Consider the following 14,822-nt stretch of genomic DNA (forward strand, 5'->3'; position numbering starts at 1 on the left):
TGTAAGGGGCTGCTTTTCTCTCTCACTTATTTGGAGTAGATGTAAAAGACCAGGAACCATTTTGGCAGTTGGAAGATGGATGAAGAGTATCTTAGATGGAGTATAAGAACAAAGAATTTGCATGATATTGGCTGTTTATGTGTGAAAAGCAGCAGATAAACTTACTCTACTGGAAATGTATCAGGAGGATCTAGTTTTATGTTGAGACAGAGATGCCTGGTCTGTTTATTCCTTGACCAGAAAAGAGGGGTTAGAAGGTGTATCAATCACATACAGAGCTTTTTAAATCTAGATGTGCATGCTTATTGTGTGGCAGGCACTAAGTATGTAGATGATCTTTTTAAATCCCTCAGGTAAATTGGGTTAGAAATGAAGGATGCATATCTCCGGCACTGGCAATAAGAACCAAATTAAAGATCCAAGTGGGGCTACTGGTGTAGACTATTAAGTAATGTTCAAGAGTGTGAGTTTCAACATAATAATTTGGATTTGAATCCTACCCGCTACACACAATTAGTAGTTGTATGATCTTAAGCAGGTTACTTAACCCCTTAGAATCTCTGTATTTATACCAACCTCAGAGGGTTGGCAGTAACTTAATAAATACAAGGTATATAATAGCTTTCATAACTGCTTTCATTGGCTTTGTGACTTTGGATCAGTCACAAACCGCAGAGCCTCAGTTCTGATTTTACTTTACAGGTTTGTATAAGGATCAACAAGTGTATATGGACGCATTCTATAAATGGAAAGCACTAAACAAATAAATATTAATGTCTAGGATTCTAACTTTCAGGTGTTTGAATTTACCTGACATGTAAAGGACTGTGGTTAGGTTATGATGGTTTTGGGCCAAATTTTACAGGGACTTGAGAGACTTCTAACTCTGGGAAACAAAGAAAGGGTTGTGGAAGGGGAGGTGGGTGTGGGGATGGGGTAACTGGGTGATGGGCTCTGAGGTGCGCACTTGATGGGATGAGCACTGGGTTGGCAAATTGAATTTAAATTTTTAAAAAATGTTGGCAAATTGAATTTAAATTTTAAAAATGTAAAAAAATGAATAAATAAAAGAAATTTAGATTTGATGCTTGGATTTTAGAATTTCAGCTACCAGATAGCCTTAAGAGCTAAGGGCAGGGGAATGAGAGGACAAAAGTGGTGGTAATAGGAGATGAGATTGGAGAGGGAGAACCTAAGGATTCAAAGACCAGATTGAGGCAGCTGTTTCAGGCTAAGTGATAGTAGCCTAGATGAGTGAAGTGACAGGAGAAGTGAAAAATCTGAGATGTTTCTAAGGAATTACTACAATTTAGTTATAAGTTGAGTGTGAGGGATATTGAAGTAAAATCAATAAAGACTTCTTGCACTTTAACTTTGGAAATGGATTGATTAAATTTTGTTTAGATATAAATGGTTAATAAGTTTGAAAAAATGGCTTTGTGACAAGGTACAGGATGCCTCGAGACTTGGCTTTAGGTATTTGGCTTTCCTCGTAATGCAGGCCCCAATTTGTAATGTGCAAAAAAGGAAGGCTGTTGGAGAAGGGTACAGGTTTCAGTGGTAAGTTGTAATTTTGGTTTTAAGTTAGAATATGTGTAAATATGTTAGAAATAGGGTTAAAAACAACTTTGCTGTACTGCACGTAGAGGTGAAATTACTTTGAAATGCATAAAAAATGATGGATAGATATGTGATAAATGCTGATTGTAGAATCTCATTGGTGAGCATGTTGATGTTCACTATAAAATTCTTTCAACTTTTCTGTATTTGAAACTTTTAATAATAACATGTTAGAGAAGGATAGAGCTAGAAATTGTTTGCTAGTCTTGATAATTTCTCTTGCTTGACCTGAGACTTCTGTTTTCTCTGTAGGAACTTTCCGCTGTACTTTTTGCCATACAGAGGTAGAAGAAGATGAATCAGCAATGCCCAAAAAAGATGCACGCACACTTTTGGCAAGATTTAATGAACAAATTGAGCCCATTTATGCTTTGCTTCGGGAAACAGAGGATGTGAACTTGGCCTATGAAATACTTGAGCCAGAACCCACAGAAATACCAGCCTTGAAACAAAGGTGAGTGTAGACCCTGTGTTCTTACCAGGAGCACTTTTAAGCTTGCCTTTTTTAAAACTACCTGTACTTTGGAGAGCAGGAATGTGTAAGTTATATACCCAGGAGACTAAGGACAGATGTTAAATAGATTCTCAGTTTTACCACATTTGTCTTATTAGCTTGTGCCTATGATGAAATTTGTTTGTACTGAATGCAGAACAGTGTGGGCCTTGGGCAAAAATCTTTAAATAGTCAAGTTTGACTTCAGGTATGTACTCTGCTTGGACCTGCTGCAAATCAGCCAATTGTTAGCTAATCCTAAATTTGGAAGTGCCTCTTGGGAGTTTTTGAGTTTTCTTAGCCAACTTTGGAAGGATGAAGTTCTTTAAGGAATACAGCATTTGCTTTTTTTTTTCTTTTGAAGCATTTAACTGTACATTTCTTATCTAAAAATGGGTTAATACTTTTTACTATGGCTCCCTACTTACAGTGTACTCTAATGTTTGAATTACAGAAGCAACCTTTGTTTTGGCATGCCATAGACAGTGGTTTATATTCTTTGTTTTGAAAAACAAATGTGAATTGGGGTCAAGAAGTGTCTCCTACTCGACCCCTTTTCTTTTTTCTTTCTAGTGTCAAGCTGAGGGCTTACAGTTTTATACCCTTCCATAGAACCCAGTGTTGTGTAACTGTGTGGTTTTCAGGGGCACTGTCAGTATTTTAAATGCTGTGGTACTGATGTTATAGGAAAGCCAGTTCTGGGCAGACCTTAGCAAATTGAGTTTCTTTTGGATGGTTAAAAACAATCCAATTGTAAAGAAAGTTTTGTATCTATATAAGTTGTTAGGAATTTTCTGGTCTAGCATCATGGATCATTTAGGATGCCTTTATCTGTGATAACAGAAAACCAAACTATAAGTGGCTTGGACAGTAAGAAAAACCTGTCTGACTAGAAATGCTAAGGTGTACAGTACAGTATAGTTCAGAATCAATTTCACAACTCAATTACATACTCAAGGATCTAGGTTGTTCCATGTTTATACTCTGAAGAACTTAGCCTTTTGGTTTTCCTCTTGGGACCACAAGAGGAACTAGCCTCAGATGGATGTGTCTTTCTAGGTATCACATATAGAAGAAAATATCCAAATGTAGAAAAAAGGACTCTTTTCCTAGTGTCCAATTTTAAGATTGAAGACGGCTTTCCCAGAAGAAAACTTTCATCCTACTCTGTCCTCCAATGCCACACTAGCTAGAATTTCTGTATATGTTTATTTCTAAACCAGCATCTGGCAAAGGAAGTGGGATCATGTGATTGCTGCTTAGACTAGTTAAGGTTTATCTCCTACGGCTGGGGAAGGCCCCCGAGTCCTTTGGAGCAAACAACCATCAGTATTTTTTTTTTTTAAGATTTTATTTATTTATTCATGAGAGAGAGAGAGAGAGAGAGACATAGGCAGAGGGAGAAGCAGGCTCCTCACAGTCCGATGTGGGACTCGATCCCTGGACTGGGGTCTGTGCCCTGAGTTGAAGGCAGACACTCAAACCGCTGAGCAACCCAGGCATTCCAACCATCAGTATTTGAATAAGATCAATAAGCAAAGAAAGAAAGAAACCACATTTGATAGGCAACTAATGTCATCCACATCACAGCCTTAAATTTTTTTTACTGTTCATTTGGTATCTTATCAAGAATTTATTTTCGTATCTTTTTCTGTTGACTTAAGTAACACCATAACTCTGGCATAGAAGCCTATGAGTTAAAATTGATTTTATAAAAACAATTTTTAAGCCTGTGGATTATTTCATGTTGAAGTATGCTTCATCATTTTCTGATTTTCTACACAATGTAATCCTATCAGTGAATTATTCTTGTGTTTCCTCCTCTAACTATAGATACTTTCCTATTTATAAAGATGGTTTCCCATTACAATAGTATTCATTTAACACCACCATTGACATCCCATCTCTAATATTCTCCTCCTACCACAGTTCACCTCCCATTCCAGGATCTTTCTTTATAAGACTATCTCTCACTCCATGCCAGAAACAAGTCTTAGTGGTACAGCAATGCTAGAGGCCTGATGGCAGCTCTGTATCTAGTCACCTGGTTTCTCATTAGGAATGATGGTTACTCCAGGGATGAAGAAGAATCAGGAAATAGAGGAAGTAAACTGATCAGAAAAGGCTGACAAGTTGGTCACTAGGGAAGAAAGGCAGAAATGGAGGCAAGCAAGAGAGACAGAATGGGGTACCTGGAGCTGACAACCAGAACCAAATCCAATTGCTTCCATGTGGTCAGAAGAAGGACAATTGGAACTACATTAGAAGGTGTTACCCTGGCTGAGATGGCCTCACCAAGCATTTGCCAAGCTCCACTGCCCGGATATGACATCTTGAAAGTGGTATTGACTTAGCCTTTCTGCACTATAGGATCTGTTTCAGAGCATAACAGTTCTATAATAGCTGTCTTGCCCTATGTATAAGAAAAGAAATATCAGTAGAGTGTCATGAGAGCTCAGAGATGATAGTAATTCATTGACTTTTTTTTTTTTAAGTGGCTTCATTGTTACTTTGGTTACTGATCTGTAACCAATTAAATTGTAGCTTATCCCTAGATTAGAAACCAGAGGCTGCCTCTGTAGAACTGTCAGTAGACTTACCTAAGAGCTTGATGGACAGTTCCAGCCTTTCAGCAAGTCAACTCACTGGTGATAATCAAAGTCTTTCTTTCTTTCTGAAATGGAATTATTTGTCAGTAATGTCTCCTTTTTTGTCATCTCTTACCTAACACTCACCTTAAAGATCTTTACAATTTTAGTTTTGAAATAATATTCCACCCTCATCCCGGGTGAGTTATATGTCTTGAAAGTTCTAAAATTTCTTAAATAATGTAAAAAAATTCACAACTGAATCGTCACTTTTGTCGTCTTTAAGTAGAATGTGTACATTCTTTTCATAGAAGAAATTTATATATGTAGGACTGAACCTACCTGTCTATCATGTGGATTTTCCTTAGTGTCACATTTGCTGATAATTTAGATTTGTCTGTAACTGTGGTAAAGATAGAAATAAAATCTGTGCAATCAAGTCTCCATGGTTAAAATTCTCTTTTAGGGCAGCCCGGGTGGCTCAGCGGTTTAGCGCCCCCTTCAGCCCGGGGTGTGATACCGGAGACCCGGGATGGGCTCCCTGCATGGAGCCTGCTTCTCCTTCTGCCTGTGTCTCTGCCTCTCTCTCTCTCTCTCTCTCTCTCTGTGTGTGTGTGTGTCTCATGAATAAATAAAGTCTTTAAAAAAATAAATAAAATTCTCTTTTAAAAAAATTCTTCCAAATTTAAAAATTTGTTTAGGGGCACCTGGGTGGCTCCGTCAGTAGAGCATCTGACTCTTGATTTCAGCTTGGGTTTTGATCTCAGGGTTGTGAAACCGAGCCCCACATCAGGCTCCATGCTCAGTGGGGAGTCTGCTTGGGATTCTCTCTCCTTTTCCCTTTGCCCTAAAATAAATAAGTCTTTTAAAAAATATTGTTAGGGAATGCCTGGGTGGCTCAGTGGTTGCGAGTCTGCCTTCAGCTCCAGGTGTGGTCCCGGAGTCCCAGGATCAAGTCCCATCAGGCTCCCCTCGAGGAGCCTGCTTCTCCCTCTGCCTATGTCTCTGCCTCTCTCTCATGAATAAATAAATAAAATCTTTAAAAAATATATATTGTTTGACTTGGGGTCAGATCTCTCCTGCTTCTAACTGGAGTAAAACCCACCTTGAGTTTCTGTAATGGAGTAGTGAAAACAAAAGACTTTTTAAAAGTAACTTTATGCTAACATTTATGTTAAATTTCCTGTTCTTTTTCTTTACTCTTCTAGTTCTCTACTCAAGTACTGAATACTTGCTGACCTTCAGAAGATAGTCTTCAGACTTAATGCTAAAGATAGAGCATAGGTGAAAACTATATGTTCTAGGCTATATAGAGGAGAAACAGTAGCTTCAGAAAGGAAATCATTTAAGAGTCTGAATGAAGGATAGACCAATAAGGACAGGGGTGTAGTTGGTCAAGTCAAAGCTAGAGAAACATTGAGTGGGTGGAGAGAGACAGAAAAGGCATATGGCTAGCTCATGGAGACATATTTGAGGCCCAGTGCAGCAAGATAGGATGCTGGCTAAGGTTGGAAGAGACATGAAAAACAGTCAAGGAAACTGGATGAGAAAGGAAAGGGTCAAAATATAGAGCGAGCACAGAAACATACAAACACAGATCAGGCCAAGAGAGAAAAGAAGAGAAAGAAAAGTGAATGCTCAAGGGAGACCAAAATTCAAAAAGCCAAGTCTTACCAGAGTAAGCAGAGTCCGATTCTAGTGAAGGCAGTGACGCAGCCTTTTAGAAGACAACGTGAAGCAGGATAGAGATAGAGAGGACTGGGAACAGATAAGGATAAAATTGAGACAGACGTAGTAAGTAGTGCAAAAAGTTAACTTTAGATGAATGTAGAAAGAAACAGGTAGAGAGAGACCAGTTATTTGCATCTGTAACATACGACTTTTAAAATATAATGTGCAAAAAGCTGGATTGGGTACGGAGAGATGCCTAGTAGGCCTAGACTTAGAATGGGAGAGCACATAACTGGTCCAAAGGCTATAGGAAAGAATGGTTTACAAAGCAGCCCTGAGTATAGCTATAGGCAGGGATCAGCATGGTTCGGATGACTGGAAAGAACACAATATATATATATATATAGCAAAAGTGACAGTGGGCTTATAAATATCCAGAGGAAGAGTGGGAGGAATAGGATAAGCCCACAATTACCTCCAGGGGATGATCAGACATAGTGTTCTCAGAGATGTAATGGGCCAGTCAGATACATGGACAGAGATACACATCAGAGAAACCTCAACCAAGCATGAGACAAAAAACTCAAGTAGATATGAGTGGGTCCAGGAGGAAATGAAGAGCCATGGAGTAAGCACAGATGGAGTAGGACCAAAGGAAAGGGAAAATAGTGAATGGTTTCAGAGAGAGAGAGGTTATACAGAACATAAAACCAAATGAAGAAATACTCATTAGGCTCAAATGAGACAAGGCTCCACACAGGAGACTCTAGGACCCATGGAAGAGAAGTAAAGGAGAAGCAGGCCAAGAGAGTCAGTCAGTAGGTACCTACAGGAATACAGCAAAATGTATCAAGAACACACAGAGAGCAGTTCATGAAACATGAAGATAGTTTATGGGATAAAACAGAGTTGTCTAAACAGAGATCGAGGGAGAGTTATACATAGGAGTTGATGCAGAGAACACATCAGTAGCAGGCAGAAAAAGACAAGGCATGAGCCTAGACACAGAGAATCAGGTACATCTAGAAAATGGGAAATGGATTGAAAGTGAAACAAGCAGATAAAATAGACTTTCAGCTGAAAGTCTGAAAACTAATAGAGATGAGGAAACGTAAGTGACTAGAGAAAGATAAAGAATGATCAGGCCTGGAAGAGGCTAAGAAGATCATGGGTGGTAGTGGTAAAATACAGAACAAATCATACTGAGTAATAGATCACAGTTACTACAGGGTAGAAATAATGGGTGGGGATAGATATGAGTGCCGGCGTAGGTACAGAAATGGAAAATACAGCCTAATAAAAAAGAAGTTAATCATGCATAACGATATACCTTATTTGGTGGATAGGAGGAGCGAAACATTAATTCTGAGTTGAGGCCTTGTTTTATAGAATGCTTTTTTAGCTTTTCAGCACACAAAGAAAAGCACACAGAACCACCCTCAATCAATCTTGGTTGAGATGCAAGAGGTTTTTAGAAATGTAATGTGTTTTGTTTGGGGGCTTTTTGTTTTTAAACAGAATGCTCATGAAAGGTGTGAGTGTGAGAGATTCTTGTGGCTGGTGTCACCTCTATTATTCTCCCCTCTCCTTACATAGATTTATTGAAACATCTTAAGTTATGATACCTCATTCATTTGTATATACACCAGAGGACCCAGTGTTTGAGGATTGTTAAATACAAATATGATACCCTGAGTTATAAGAGGGGTTTCTCAGAATTGCTGAAGCATGTATGCATGATTTCCAGATAGCATTTATTTGTGATTCTTCAGTAACCACCTCCCCAGCTGTGCTTCTTTTCCAACACCAAGACTTTAATTTTTCTTCTGCCCTCATCTTTTTTATAGCAAGGACCGTGCAGCAACTACTGCTGGAGCTGCTGGCCTGGCAGGTGGGCACCACCGGGAAGCATGGGCCACCAAAGGTCCCTCCTATGAGGACTTATACACTCAGAATGTTGTCATTAACATGGATGACCAAGAAGATCATCGAGCCTCACTGGAGGGGAAATCTGCCAAAGAGAGACCCATTTGGTTGAGAGAGAGCACTGTCCAAGGAGCATATAGTTCTGAAGAGATGAAGGAAGGTAAGAGTAGAAGTCAGTAAAATGAAGTATGTCTTGGATTCAGTGGAAAATGAACTGGACTTAGTGGGCAATTCTTAGTTTTATTGGTAATTCATATCTGTTTTACAAAATAATTGCATTATAGCAGGAAGGAAGAAATTAAGCAATAAGCATTAAAACCAACCAATATATACTTGTATTATCCTTCAACTTAGTTGAAATAACAAGTAGACACTTTTTAAATCTCCATTTTTAGAATGAAGAAATTATCATTTCTTTGTCTTAATTTCATGGAAAAGTGCTGTTACATTCAGAGTGGCTAAGTTCACTCATTCTTTATTCTTCGGTTGGCCTAACGTATATCCTTTTTCTTTCTCTGAATTGGGACCCAAAACTATAATACTGCTCCAAGCTTTTTTATGTTGTCTTCTCATAAATACCAAGGTGATTGTGCTACCTAAAATATATGAATGAAAAGAAGCCACCTGAGTAAAGGATTAAGTATTCTTACCATCCAAAGTTGACAGAACTCCATCCTGGAGGATTTTAGAAATCTCACTGATCCCTAAAGACTTAAGAATTACATAGTAACCAGTAATTTGAGAACTGTAGCATTTTACTTTTTAAAACATTGTTTTAGATCCTGTAGGAGTCCAGGTGTCACTATTTAGTAGGCTTGTTTTCTCCAACGTGGTTTCTTGCCTGTTCTTAAAGCTACCAAACCTTTGTTTCGAACTTAGAAACAGAATTGAGTAAAATAAAACTATTGTTAGCTGGTATTATATACAGTTAGGCTCATAAGCTTAACAAATTGGATGTTTACAATTCCTAGAATGATAGAATTTGAATCATAGGGGCTTTTAAAAAGTTATCTAGTCACCCAATTCAGATTTGTGAATATTTTCTTTCTGTATAAAACAGGATAGTATACTCTCATGTTTAAATTTGCCTTCTTATTAAGTTTTATGATAGAATAGGCTCTAGTGAATGTGAGAAGTGAGTCTTGATTGTCCTACACTTAATTTTCCTCAGACTTCAAGTTATTTTAATATTTTTTAGACTTAATTATGTGCTCATTACTATACTGAAAGCATAGTAATCTATTCTAATTCCAATTGCCTCTATTTTCCTTACAAATAGTCCTCTTCCCCCCAAGCCACCTCAGTCTACCTTTTGTTTTATTTTAATTGTCTTTTTTTTTGGACCATCTCCAACCATAATATACTGTACTTGAGATCTATTAGCCAGAGTAATACATGTTTATGTATGGATTCCTCATTAATGATTTGAGTTTTACTTCCAGTATCCTTCTGATGCCTTGTTGCTTTGGGTCTGAAAGCATATTAAGACCAACAACTTCAGAAACATGTGCAGGGATTTTTAAAGACCCTCACCTGCCCTGTATCAGATAGCTTAGACCAGGTCTTTCAATATACTTTATTTATTTTTTTGTTTTAAATAATTTATTTATTTATTCATGAGACACACACACAGAGAGAGAGAGGCAGAGACACAGGCTGAGGGAGGAGCAGGCTCCATGCAGGGAGCCCGACGTGGGACTCGATCCTGGGTCTCCAGGATCATGCCCGGGCTGAAGGCTGCGCTAAACTGCTGAGCCATCGGGGCTGCCCTCAATATACTTTAGATTGTTTTTCTATAGGCAGATTTTCTTACACTTTCCAGTATGGAAGTAAATCTGCCAGTTTTCTGCCCACTTATACAGCCTTCAGCTCTTCCTATGTATTTTTTACCATCAGCCTGGCCTTTCAGCATCCAGAATTGCTTAGCATCATCAGTGAACTTAACAATTTCTTGTTATACATGTCTTTTTTGTGACTTATAACTCTGTTATAAGACTGTTCCTAGAACTAGGGTTTCCATGTTACTATCCAGAAATTTGCTCATTTATCCTTCTTTTTTGTTGTCTGTCTTCATCTGTAACAGAGCAGTTCCTTTTCCCCCCAAACTTCTCAAGACCTTTGTCATAAATCTTTCAGATATGATGATTTAGTTTACAAAACTAAATTGCTTTTCCCCTCATTTTATATTTACATTAATCAAAATACTGTGTTGGTAATATTAAGCTTATTGGAAAATTCTTATAGAAGCAATGATTAACTTAGACAATTTTTTGTCTTTTTTTCCCAATTGAAATACTGGATGGCAGTGAGGACTTTAGGGGTGAGCCTTAACCTTTGGTAGTGTTTTAAAGTAGTGAAGTTTGATTTTAATTCTCATTTTTATATCCAGGTTATCAAAAGCCTGTTTTCTCTGACTTGAACTTTTAACTTCTCAACTCCTGTTTCCCTTTCTGTCTCTTAGCTGCCCAATCTCATAAGTGTCTAAGGTTACATACACTAATCCATTCTAATGTGTTAATGAGAAGATGCTCTCACTTCATTCATGGCCAAATTGGTCATTTCTGGGCCTTTTTTTGGTGACGATGATAGATAACACTGAGCTAAGTGCCAGGCTTAGTCTAAACACTTCACAGATATTCACTTAATCACTACAATTATCCAGTGAGGTATATACCCTTATTTACCCCCCCCCCCCCTTTTTGTACTTGTGAAGATTGAAGCGAAGTGAGATGATGTAACTTGGCCAAAATCATAGTTAATAAGTGTTAGAGTCAGGATTTGAATCAGGGAGTTAGGTTCCAAACAACATTTTTAATCCTTTTATATGTTTTAAATGGCAGTATATTTGGTATTTAGAATACAGAATACAAATGGTTTTCCTTAAATTTTTCAGGCCTGATATGTACACAAAATGATAGGAGGTGTGTGGTAAGAGAATCTTCATTCCTGATACCAGATTCCTTTTTATAAAGAGTTCAAAGTGCACTTAGTTTGTTTCAGGAAAATAAGACTGCATTTATTCACTCACGTATTTATTTGGAGGCTAATAAGTGATAGGTACTATTTCGGGTGCATGGGATATATCATTAAATAAAAAAGATAAATATGTTTGTGGAGAACCTACATCCTGGGAAAAGAGGTGACAAAGACTATAGACATGAGTTATTTTGTTAGAAAGTAAGTGCTATCAGGGAAAAATAGAGCATTGGGAGTGTGGGATGGGGTGAATTAAAAGAAGGTAACATTGGAATAAAAACATAAAGGATGTGAGAGAGTTATATAACATTGAGGAAGAATATCCTGGGTAGAGGAAACAGGCAGTACAAAGACCCTAAGGTCGGAGTGAATGTGATACATACAGGGAATCCCAAGGGGTTAGCATGGCTATAGCAGAATGAGCAAAGGGAAGGAGAAGTGGGAAGTATGCGAGCAAGTGAGCAGGAGGGGTTCCAGGTAATGTAGGACTCTATAGGCCATTGTAAAGCTTTTGGCTTTTATTCTAAGCAAGACGAGGAGCCATGTTTTGATTTCCTAATTTCCTAACTACTGTACTTGATCCTTCGTAGACATAATTACATATGTTCTTATCCAGAGTTCTATAAGGTAGATGTTTTTATCACTCTGCTTTACAGGAAAAGATGCTGAAGTTCATAGATCAAAACTTGCCCGAAATGATACAGCTTGTATCCAAGATTCAGATCCAGACTATGTCATTCTTAAAACTCATGTGTACTTAAACCAGGCTACTTAAGTTCCAGTTTGTGAGAAATATTTTGAATATCTTATAGACAGTTGCCCCAAAACTGGAACCAGTGAAGTCCATTAGTTATAAAGGAATGCCTTTTATATTGAAGGACACTGACTTTCTGGGCTTTTCCTTCCAGGTGGCATAGATATAGATGCATTTCAGGAACGTGAAGAGGGCCGTGCAGGACCAGATGATAATGAGGAGGTCATGCGAGCACTGCTCATTCACGAGAAGAAGACCCCCTCTGCCATAGCAGGCTCAGTGGGGACAGCCGCTCCCGTGACCACTGCCAATGGCAGTGACTCAGAGAGTGAGACCAGTGAGTCAGATGATGACTCCCCACCTCGACCGGCAGCTGTGGCAGCACATCATCGAGATGACGATGAGGAGGAGGATGATGAGTTTGAGGAAGTAGCAGATGACCCCATTGTTATGGTGGCTGGCCGTCCATTCTCCTATAGCGAAGTGAGCCAGCGGCCAGAGCTGGTGGCCCAGATGACACCAGAGGAGAAAGAAGCATACATAGCAATGGGACAGCGCATGTTTGAGGACCTTTTTGAGTGAGCTTTCTCTACCTTTTCTTCCTTTCTCTAATGCTCATTTCAAAAAGAAATTCCCTACCTTTGAAGCAAAGTGTTTAGTGGCATTCTGCCCTTCTTGAAGAACGTAATGGGAGAGAAAGTTTGATTTTCTTATGCCAGAAGCTTCCCCATAGGTAGGTTGGCTATAAGCATTTCCTTCCCTGCTATCTATACAGTATTAATATCTTACTGTATTTCATATTTACCTAATCTTTTTACTTTTAAGACCCATTTTTCTCCCTTCTGAAATGAGTGCAGGAGACCTGTGAGGTAAACTCTTCCTGTGTGCCCACTAGGACAAGTTACAGTAATTAACTGATCACATCTTTTAAAAAAATGTGTTCTGACTGAGCATTCCAAACAATTCCTGATATTGCTGTAAGCAGCTTGGCAACAGGCAGATCATTGGTGAGAGACAAAAAAATCTTAAAACTTAATGTTGCCATTTGTAAGGGGAGGAATATGCCTAAATCTCATGATTAATATCTAAACCAAAATTTGTGTCTTTTGAACTGACTTGATTAATAGTCTGTTGTTTTGCTTAACGCCTTTTGGTTTGGATGGTGGATGTTACCAAGTATACTTGGTAAACCCTTACAAAGAAATTAGGAGAAAACAGAGATACAGGACAAGGAGTTCCTGTACAGGGTTGAAGAGTGGAGAGCATTGGGAACAGTGCCTTTTAGAATTGCCTGAATTTGTGCTGATTTAGAAATCCCTTATGGAAAGCTGAGACTGGTCCCTTTCCTTTTCCTGTCTTCTACAGTGCTATAAATTGTTTAATGAGGCCATTCCAGCAAAAATCAGCATATAATAATTGATTACTCCTCTCTTTCTTTTCTCTCAACATCATTGAAGTTTTCTTTGTCTCTTTTGATTCTTGTCAGACATGGTGTTTTAGAGTGCATCCAGTACTTTGTTGAACCTTGTAACCTCAAGGAACATAGTTTATTTTTGGTTCTGATATGTAGCATGGTATTATTTGCTATAAAGCAGAACTTTAAAAATAAAGAACTTTCATGCAAGGGTCTATAGCAATTGTATTTTTTGTAATATTTTGCCTCACATTGTAATTTTTAAGTATTTATCATTTTACAGTACATGCGTGAAGATAGATTTTAGAGTATCTGAGCCTTGTATGAAGTGATGTTTCATTTACCTGGGTTGTAGTAATGCCTGAATATTGACAATAAATCTATTTTGTACTGACTGAAATTCGTTAATTTCTGGCTCTGTAACATCTTGGAGCATAATTAAAATGAATACTCTTCCCATTAAAACAGTGTTTCAGACTTCTTTCTCTTAATAGTCATATTTCAAATAACAGATGGAATGGTATGTGGTCTAAATTTTTTCTGGCAATAAGCTGCCTTAAGAACGACTTTTATGTATCTTGTACATATGGGTCTATTCAACTTTTAAACATTATTTTTAAACTTACATGGTTCTAGAAAAGTTCATTTAAATAAAATATTAAGTGTTTCAAAACAAAAAAAAACACATAGTTTTGGGGGCGCCTGAGTGGCTAGGTTGTTTAAGCCACTGATTCTTGATTTCTGCTTGGGTCATGACCTCAGGGTGGTGGGATTGAGTGCTGTGTTGGGCTCTGCACTCAGTGGGGAATCTGCTCAGGATTCCCTCTCTCCCCCTCTGCCCTGCTGTCTCACTCGCTTGCACTCTCTTTCTCTCTCTCAAATAAATAATAAATCTTAAAAAAAAAAAAAAAACAGTTGTACATGAACTGTCAGCTCTTCATTTCAGTGAATAAATGTTGCTATTTTTTTCTTGAGCCTAACTTGCATGTTCTGCTTCTTAGAGCTACTGTTTTAGTTTTTCCTTCCTGTCATCCACAGCTTCTTAGAGAATCATGTAAACTGGTTGCATATTTCTTTCCCTCTTGCAGTTTGTGTTTTGCCCTATTATTATGCTGAAATGACTTTTTCCAGTCATAACTGTCCAATGTAACAGCCCTTTATTCCTCAGTCTTTTTGACTGCTCTTCAGTCTTTGATGCTGTCAATTCATTCTTTCTTCTTGAAACATTTTCATTTGGTATCCTAGCCATTATGCTGTCATGGTTCTCCTTGCTTCACTGGCTATTCCTTCTCAGTCTTCAGATTTTATTTCCTCCTCTGCTGTATGTATGAGCATACCTCAAGGCCTTGTTCCTTGTGTGTGTGTATGTGTGTGTGTGTG

General features: G+C 38.2%; 1 protein-coding gene across 4 annotated transcripts in view; it reads left to right on the top strand.

Moving 5' to 3' along the window:
* Positions 1-13,907, top strand: part of GTF2E1 (general transcription factor IIE subunit 1) — a 34,655-nt gene extending 20,748 nt beyond the window's left edge. For all 4 annotated transcript variants that reach the window (XM_025990137.2, XM_025990139.2, XM_025990138.2 and 1 more), the window contains exons 3-5: positions 1,873-2,074; positions 8,220-8,458; positions 12,183-13,907. In XM_025990137.2, the coding sequence (XP_025845922.1) occupies positions 1,873-2,074; positions 8,220-8,458; positions 12,183-12,610 (869 nt within the window). In that variant the 3' untranslated portion in view covers positions 12,611-13,907. The remainder of the gene's footprint in view (positions 1-1,872; positions 2,075-8,219; positions 8,459-12,182) is intronic.
* Positions 13,908-14,822: the final 915 nt, after the last annotated feature.

Source organism: Vulpes vulpes, chromosome 1, assembly GCF_048418805.1.
Source record: "Vulpes vulpes isolate BD-2025 chromosome 1, VulVul3, whole genome shotgun sequence".
Classification (NCBI taxonomy): domain Eukaryota; kingdom Metazoa; phylum Chordata; class Mammalia; order Carnivora; family Canidae; genus Vulpes; species Vulpes vulpes.